General features: G+C 42.6%; 1 protein-coding gene across 1 annotated transcript; it reads left to right on the top strand.

Moving 5' to 3' along the window:
* The first annotated feature begins 4,231 nt into the window (after positions 1–4,231).
* Nr0b1 (nuclear receptor subfamily 0 group B member 1) lies at positions 4,232–8,579 on the top strand. Its single transcript, XM_006987528.3, has 2 exons — positions 4,232–5,456; positions 7,978–8,579. Exons 1-2 carry the CDS (start codon positions 4,286–4,288, stop codon positions 8,220–8,222), a joined length of 1,416 nt encoding a protein of 471 aa, XP_006987590.1. The 5' UTR covers positions 4,232–4,285; the 3' UTR covers positions 8,223–8,579.
* Positions 8,580–9,241: the final 662 nt, after the last annotated feature.

Here is a 9,241-nt window from a genome sequence, read left to right as displayed (position 1 = left end):
ACAAAGCTATACAGAGAAACCCTGTCTCGAAAAACCAAAAAAAAAAAAAAAAAAGTTCAGTGTCCTTAGCCATGGGGGAAATGAACATTAAAACTACCTTGAAATTCTATCATCCAGTAATAATATTTCTTATGATGAAGAAAAAAAAACAGCAAATGCCAGCAAGGTTGCAGGGAAAACCTAACCTGTAAAAGTTGGTGGTAGTGCCAATTAATTCAACCACTGTGGGAATCAGTATGGAGGTTCTGAAAAAAAATCTAAAAAGAGAATTTCCAAGTAATTCAGCTGTGCCACTACAAAGTGTATATCCCAAAGGAATAAAAATCAGTGTGCAATAGAGATACATATACTCCCATGCTTATCATGGCACTAGTCATAATATCTAAGTTACGGTATCAATGTCAGTGTCCATCACTGGATGAGTAAAGACAGTGTAGCACACATGCATAACGTAGTTTATTCGGCCATAAGGAAATATGAAATCATATTGTTCACAGGAGAAGAAGAATGGAAGTGAAATCATCATGTCAGACAGAATAAGCCATGATCACCATGTTTTCTTTTTTACATGAAATTGAGAGGAGAAGATGGCAAAGGAGTGTAATATGGGGAGTGGATACGATAAAGTATGTTAAGTGCATTAATAAAATGGTCACAAGAAGACCATGGCTGTATAATTCATATCTATAAATAACAATAATCAAAGAACACTTTGAGAGCCCATTATATCTTTAGAACAGAGGAGTCCTAATTTTTAACTGTTAGCCCAGTTCTCTTGTTACTTTGCTGTAGGGATTTTAACAACATTTGTACCAGGAGCTCTGAATGTAACAAAGCCTACTACCTCCCTCAAAGAGTCAACACCACAGTAATTGTTTAGGAATGGTCTGCCCCTATGTTGTTAGATTATGATGCCCTTTCTTTCAAAAGGTAGAGTTGCCTGATAAATAAATTTTGAGGATCTACTGTATGTTGAACATTGAACCAATTGGTAGGTACAGAGTGACAGATTCCTTCCACATAAGCAGCTTTGGTATGGATTGGGGGAGGTAATCAATCAGTATCATTTAATTAGCAAAACAAATCATCAGGTGCTAAGAAGAAAATAAATACTAGCACTATGACCTTAAGGTGGGAGACTGGGGTAGCCTGTTTTTCAGCTGGGCTGCTTGGTGGGTTAAGAAAAAATATTTTAAAATTTAAATATTTTAAAAATAAAATAAAATAAATATTTTATTGCTTGTTAAGCAGCAATAACAAGCCTAATTAATACAGTAGCTTGAATATTCAAAATGACAAATAATGGAATGGACAATGAGCTAACATTGTCAATATGAGTTCTTGTTGTAGATCACATGACCCATGAGTGGTTTGAATGTGGAAATGTGGACATGAAGAATAAGGGAGACAAATGCTTAAATAGAGAATGAGGATGAGCTTCAGCAAGAGAGACAGCATAATGATAGTGCTTTGTAGTATTACTTCTCAATCCTTAATGTATCCCCTGTTGTCCTAAAATGAAACTTATCACGTTTAATATTCTTCTAACAATTTTAAACAAATTAACTCATGCATATGAACTGTATTCCAGATACTACTGTCCACTTTTTACATGTAAAGAAGCTGAAGAACAGATGCATTAAGGAACTTTCCTATGGTAGGTTGAATAATGTGTCCCCACAGATGGGCAGTTCCTAGTCATAAGAAGGTGTGAATTTATTTATTGAGCAAAAGTTTTGCAGATGTAGTTAGGTTTGAGATTTTGAGATGGCAATATCCTTCTGGACTATCTAGGTGGATTTAACATAATTACAAACTTTCATAAAAAATCAGAGGAGCAGATGGAGACAGACTGATGTGTCCACGAGCCAAGGAATGCGGGTAGTTTCTAGAAGCCTGAGGAGGCAAGGGAATAGATTCTTCCTTATAACCACCAGAAATGAATGGTGCTGTAATTTCAGTCTAGCAAAACTGACTTCAGATAGCTGGTGTCTCAGTCTGTCATATAATAAATTTGTGTTATTTGTGTTACTATAAACCATGACATTTGTGGTGATATTTTTTATAGTAACAATAAGAAGTATGTTCCTCAAGGCCATGGAACTACAAAATAACAGAACCAGGATTTAAATGGAGTTCATCAAGTCCCAGAGCAAGGAATTAAACCTATGTGCCATAGGGCCTATCATAGGCAATAAACAAATTAACCATTGAGTTAATTTGAGTTGAGTTAGTGCCCTAAATGGGACATCTATATCATGCTTCCAAGACATAGGGTGCATTATCTAAGATATGGCAAAAAGACTGTAAGAGAAGAATGTTATGAATCTCTTTCTTCTGGACATGACATAACCATTGCAATCTTGAACACATAGCAGCTATGACTACCCATACAAGCTCTGCATCAGACAAAATAAATAAAATATAAATAAATAAATAAATAAATAAATAAATAAATAAATAAATACAGGGAAGTAGAAGGGACACTAGTTGGGATGAAGAATGGGAGAATGAAATCAGCAAGAGAAGGTGGCTAAGAGATGCTAATGGGGGTGAATATGGTCACAGTAAATTCTGAACATGTATGAAATTATCAAAAAGAAAAAGGGGAAATTGAGGGTGTTTTCAGTGGCCCTACAGAACTGAAAGGGGGAGGGAACAGAAGAGGAAGAGAGGGAATATATCAGGAATCTTAAAAGTTCTTATTGATAAAAACAAACCCAGGGCTAGGTATTGAGGTGAATGCAGGAAGATCAGAGAAGCAGAACAAGCCACAGCCACCTCACCTTGTCTCTAAGCTGATCCTGTTTCCTCAGACTGGAAGCCTCTGTCCTCATCCAAATGGATCTCAGCTGAACTGCTGCTAAAGCCTAAAAGCTTAACCAGCTATAGTTCCTCATCCTCACGCCTTAAATACCTTTCTGCCTCCTGCCACCACTTCCTGGGATTAAAGGCTCTTGTCACCATGACTGGCTGTTTCCAGTGTGCCTTTGAACTCACAGAGATCCAGGCAGATTTCTGCCTCTGGAATGCTAGAATTAAAGGCGTGTGCCACCACTGCCTAACCTCTATGTTTAATGTTGTGGCTGTTCTGTTCTCTGACCCCAGATAAGTTTATTAGAGTGCACAATATTTCGGGGGAACACAATACCACCACAGGGGAATGGAAGAGAGAGATAGATCCCATACCAATTGGTATGCTCTAATCCCCTTTCCTGTTCAGTAAGGCCAAAGGCTTGCACTCTTCAAGTTAGGAAGCTCGTGGGTATTAGAATTAGCAAGTTACACAAAATTCACATAGTTGAATAGAGAGAGGCCCCTGGTCTCATGTCTGTGTGAGACTAAAGAAAGGAGGTTCTATGACAAATGCCAGCATTCAGGCTTTCTGATTCTGGTATTTGTCATTAGTATCTTAGGATGGTTGCGAACAGGAACAGTTATCAGCTTTCTGCTTCTACAAAAGTATAAGAAGTTCTCGCATTAGCAATCTTGTGGTTATTGTGTTTCCAAGATTCAGCTACAAGTGCATACTGTTTACAGCACCCCCCCACCCCCCAGCTCATTGATCCAAGCATCTAGGACACAAGGAGTGACTGGTTGAATTAAACTGAATATTTATTATTGCCTGCTTCCAACATTGATTTTCAGATTTAAGGTGCTTATGTATAGCCTGGGTATGAATTTCATTAAAACTCACACTCAGGTAGTTTGGCTGGGGCTGGAGAGAAGGCATTTCAGCCTCCAGGTGTGATGCTTATGGTACTAATCTGGGGGCTCTACACTTTTCAAGGTCTTAGAAAAAGAGAGCTCACGCTCCAAACATTATACAAAACACAAGTTAGACAAATTGTGATCGTTCCATAAAAGTTTATGAAGATGCCATAGAAATGGACTATTTTTCCGTTTAAGCACTTTTTCCTCCAATAAAGGGAATACATTAGACTTCGGAGTCCAGCGGCGAGAGTTGGAACAGAGCCCTAACTTGCTGCCCCAGGCTCACTGCTCTCTTCTGCCCCAGGTAGGGAAAGAAGGGGTCGAGTGAGGAAGGAAGGGACGGTCCAGGAGACCCAGCGTTGAGATGTTCCCCTTGGATTTCCAGCTTCTAAGGGGTTTTTGACCTTTTGAACTTCCGAGGTCATGAGCACACACATTCAAGCACAACGGCGCGTCCCCCTCTGCGCCCTTGTCCAGGCGGGAGGAGGCGGACGCGCTTGCGTGCGCGCTCAGTATAAATAAGTCCCAGGCGGCGGCCACTGGGCAGAACGGGCTGCAGGAGCCTCGGGCCATGGCGGGTGAGGACCACCCGTGGCAGGGCAGCATCCTCTACAATCTACTGATGAGCGCGAAGCAGAAGCACGCGGCTCCGGAAGAGCCCAAGGTGCGCTTAGGGGCTCAGTGCTGGGGTTGCGCCTGCGGCGCTCAGCCCTTCGTGGGCAGGGAGGGATTGCCCGGCGGGCAAGCCATGTCCCTCCTGTACCGCTGCTGCTTTTGCGGGGAGAACCACCCGCGCCAGGGCAGCATCCTCTACTCTATGCTCACTAGCGCCAAGCAGTCAAGCGCAGTGACAGAGGCGCCCAGGGTGCGATTCGGAGCTCCGTGCTGGGGCTGCGCCTGTGGCAGCGCCGAGCCCCTGGTGGGCAGAGAGGGGCCGCCGGCCGGCCCGGCCCCCTCGTTCCTGTACCGCTGTTGCTTCTGCGGAGAAGAGCACCCTAAGCAGGGCAGCATCTTGTACAGCTTGCTCACTAGCGCCAAGCAGACGCACGTGGCTCCGGAAGCGCCCGAGGCACGTCGCGGAGGCGAGTGGTGGCAGCTGTCCTACTGTACGCAGAGTGTGGGTGCCTCAGAGGGGCTGCAGAGAGCACAGGCCATGGCGCTCCTATGCCGCAGCGGCTACGGGTGCGGTGACCAGCAGCCCCAGCAGAGCAGCATTGCCTCTGGCACGCCCGGGAGCGCGGATCAAACGCCCGCGGCTCCCGAAGAGCAGCCCAGGTGGGACGCCTCGTCTGGCGTGCAGCGTCCGCTGGCACTCAAGAATCCACAGGTGGTGTGCGAGGCAGCGTCGGCTGGCCTGCTGAAGACGCTGCGCTTCGTCAAGTACTTGCCCTGCTTCCAGATCTTGCCCCTGGATCAGCAGCTGGTGCTGGTGAGGAGCTGTTGGGCCCCCCTACTCATGCTTGAGCTGGCCCAAGATCACCTGCACTTCGAGATGATGGAGATCTCCGAGCCCAGCGTGCTGCAGAAGATGCTCACCACCAGGCGGCAGGAGACCGAGGGCGCGGAGCCCGCAGAGTCCCAGGCCACAGAGGAGCCACAGATGGGGTCGTCCACAGAGGCTGGGCACCTGCCCTCAGCCGCAGTGGTCCAAGCCATAAAGAGCTTCTTTATCAAGTGCTGGAGTCTGAACATCGATACCAAGGAGTATGCCTATCTGAAGGGGACCGTGCTCTTTAACCCAGGTAAGCCTTGTGCACTGTCTCACCAGGTCAGAAAAGCACCACCTCCGCACACAGGCACTTCGGAGTTTTCAGTGGCTATAGGGGTGTTGGAGCCCACGTGAGGCCTTGTGACAGATTCTGCAAAGCAGATGGACACATCCCGAATACCCCACCAAGTGGGTGAGCTTCTGCCGGAAACTCGGTACTGTATGGAGGGGGGGGGGTGAGAAGTAAGCTTTTTACTTGGCGCTCTACTTTTATTATCTGCTGCCACAGAAGTTTCTGCCTTCGTGGGACATGGCTCTTTCTTCCCTCTTTAGCTCTCCCTCAAGTCCAGTAGCTTAACTTTTTAAAAAAAGTTTTTGCTCATTTCACACAAGCTCTTCTTATTCCCCTGTTTTCCAAATTTGCCTTTAAGAAGAGCTTGTGTTGGGTGCGGGGTGGGGGGGTGGTGGGGGATAAGTCTTCCCAAGCTCCTCCTCTCGGGAGTTTGTAGTTCAGCCCAGCCCAGATTCTGCAAGTCTGCAAACACAAGTGGTTTAGGTGATTTTTTGAGGCCATCTGAGAAACAGTTTTCTCACTCTTTCAGCCAGTTGTTAATCCTGCTCTATTGAGATTCAAAGTGGAGACCAGGTCTTAGCTTTCAGAAATCGGTATTTCCAGTAGTTTCCCACTTTCCTTGACCCTGTTTCATGTCCGTTGCCCCCCCCAACACACACACACACACACACACACACACACACACACACACACACACACACTCCTACTTCCCTCCCTCCCTCCTCCTCCTGTGTCTTCTCCGGCTCTCTCCCTCCTTCTCTTCCTCCCTCCTCTCTTCCTCCCTGTCCATCTCTCCTTCCCTCCCCTTCTCCCTCTCCCTACCTCTCTCCTCCCTCTCTTTCTTCCTCTATTTTTTGAGTACTCTCTCAGTAGGAGTTTATCCTGCCAAACTGTGTCTTTAAATAATAATGCACCCGCATTTATGCACAATGTAACGTCTGTAAAACGTGTGACCTCTTTCCTGATTACCTTTCTGCATCCCCTTATCTTTATGTTTAAAACCTTATATATAATAAAGATACACAAAGTTTTCAGTTATATATAAACATATAAATGGGTCAGTTATATATAAACATATAAATGGGTTTTAACACACGGAGATAAGTAAAAGAAAAGGAGATATGTAAACTGTGGAATCCATCTGCCTTTTTTCTGTCCCTACATTGAAGTTTTGTGTGGGTGGAAGAGTACAAGTAGGGTGTGGCACGAAGATGTGAGGAGGAGTTGGCCAGGAGGCAAACAAAACAGTATGCATAAGAATGCCAGAAGGAAACCTCTTCGTTTGTATCCTAAAAAGAATTTGGAATGCAAAGAGGGAAAGTTAGTTACTTTAAGGAGAGGGCCAGGGGCTGTGGGGTGAAATGGAATGGGTGCCTTCACAAATGCAGCTTGGGCAAACCTCAAGCCTATTTAGACGTAGAGGAACTTTCTCAGTGGGGCATACACACAATCAAGTAGAGATTAAAGCTTGGGTATCAGGGTAGAAATAGAAAAGGAGGGTATAAATGCATGGACTGTTGAAATCCGAATTATAATCTACATAAGGTGTTTCTTTATTGTGTTGATTTTTATAATTTGATATTTGCCTATAATAGGAATGCTTCTTTTCTTTCAGGATTATTATTTTTAAAGCATAATGCTTTTAAAATATTCTTCCGTTGAATTTTGGTAACAAAAGGAAGCAAAATTATATCATCATTTAAACCAAATCTGTTTCAAAGTTGCTTTCGAATCATCTTACACTCTGTGATGTTTTTATGTTTATCTTTTATAAAACCTTTCAATGTCCCTAAGAGGATGCTTTTAAAAAAATAACAACAGACTTTTCTGTCAGTTCTTTTCTCCAAAAGAATCCTTTGGAACATTCATGAGAATCATATTTTTTAACTTTTTTTCCAATTTGGAAATCATGGTTAGTGAATAAAATATTAATCCTTACCATTTAATTCATTATGATCCTCTAGAGTAATAACAGCTTAAAGTCCAATAATAGAAAACACATGAGTTACAGTTTATGGCTGTGAAGTTTACAATCTAATGACTGACAATCAGTATAAGTGTGGGAAAGAATGGCAAAATATGTGCAATTTGGCAAAACTTATCACTATCAGCTGGTATATTTCTCATGGGTATATTTCCCTTGAAACATCATTTTTTTTTTTACCTTTTCGTGGAACATGAACTGGAGCTGTGATGCAGTCAGTTATATTCTAAGTGTGCTTTCGTTGGCTCACCACCAGTGTGTGTGCACAAACCTACTGAATATTCAATAGAAATGAGTGCATGTTCTTTCATTCTTCAAAGTGTTGCTTCTGAAACTTAGGACTGTTGTTAGTGTGTTATTCTTGCCACAGAAAACCCTTTTAACCAAGAAGCTTGAGCACTTTTTAATTGGGAAGCGACAAGAACAATTAATGTGGTCTAAAAATGTAAAGATCTCTGTAGTGAGCTGTTTGAAATAAAGAGATTTCTCTACTTCCAGACCTGCCTGGCCTGCAGTGCGTGAAGTACATCCAGGGCCTTCAGTGGAGAACTCAGCAGATCCTCAGTGAGCACATCAGGATGATGCAGAGAGAGTACCCGATCAGATCGGCTGAACTGAATAGCGCCCTTTTCCTGCTGAGATTCATCAATACTGATGCCATCACTGAACTCTTTTTCAGACCCATCATTGGTGCAGTCAGCATGGATGATATGATGCTGGAAATGCTCTGTGCAAAGTTGTGAAGGCTTATGGGCTACTCAAGTGCATTTTACCATAGAAGAAGGAGAAAACCTTAGCTGTAGGCAGAAGAGTGATAAATATTGTGAAAACAAACTTTCTTGTATTTTTACATGCATAGTATATTTGTATTCAATTGAAGAAATACTTTAGTTACAGGCAGTGTAAAAACCCCTCTGCTTCATACTGGTTCCTTGTAAAGGAAAGCATTTGCTAACAAATAACATACCTCCATATATCTTTAAGATCATGGTACTATGCTAACAAGCTAATTTCACAAATGTAACTTCTCTTTCCATTGACCCTGCCAAATAAAATTTATAATAGTAAGTTTTAATAAAATTTAAGATATTAACCACTAATTTGACTGGAAAGAGTTTTCTTGGGGTTTTTGTCTTCAATTTTTTTTAATCTAGCTAACATAACTGAAGGTATGTTCGTAAGTAGCTCCATGAGATTTAATGTCACAGTATGTCAGTGCCAATGAAAAGTTATTTTGTCTAGATTCATTTTTACCCCCATTAACTGTATAAAAGATTGTCTTTGTTCCTACCTGAAACCTAAAAGGCAATCTGTGTTCTGAAAGTGAAAAAAATATTTTCATAGTTTGAATTTGCAATTTTCTCTATATAATTATGGATTTGACCTAAAGTTCCATAATAAGCCCACATTTTGTCAGGGGGCATCATCGTTTCAGAACGTTCAACATGACCATAAAACCCTAATTATATCCCACCTTCTAGGTACACTGTTTAGGTAACTGTGAAATTACACAATCCTGACATGTAATTATGAAGTTCCTCCTGCAGCCCCTTTAAATGCAATCTATAGAAATATTTCTTCCTTGTTGTGAAATAAAATTCAAACCTATATGTTGTGCCCAGATCGTAACCCCCAGAGAGACCACCAAGGACGAGCATACCAGAATGCAAAAGCAAGGTTTATCTGTTACAAGTCATGAGAGGGAACTCAACTCAAGCCATCTCAAGTGAGGCAGGGAAGAGTTACTCTTTCTTGGGGAAGT

This window comes from Peromyscus maniculatus, chromosome X (assembly GCF_049852395.1).
Source record: "Peromyscus maniculatus bairdii isolate BWxNUB_F1_BW_parent chromosome X, HU_Pman_BW_mat_3.1, whole genome shotgun sequence".
NCBI classification, from domain to species: Eukaryota; Metazoa; Chordata; class Mammalia; order Rodentia; family Cricetidae; genus Peromyscus; species Peromyscus maniculatus.
The sequence above is the reverse complement of the archived record's forward strand: the minus strand, read 5'-3'. Positions and strand labels throughout refer to the sequence as shown.

What these genes read in the sequence shown, in the direction of transcription:
- Nr0b1 (XM_006987528.3), top strand. Translation starts at nt 4,286, where the DNA reads ATGGCGGGTGAGGACCACCCGTGGCAGGGCAGCATCCTCTACAATCTA. An exon ending in GACCGTGCTCTTTAACCCAG is followed by an intron (nt 5,457 to 7,977) that starts GTAAGCCTTGTG and finishes CTCTACTTCCAG; the next exon opens with ACCTGCCTGGCCTGCAGTGC.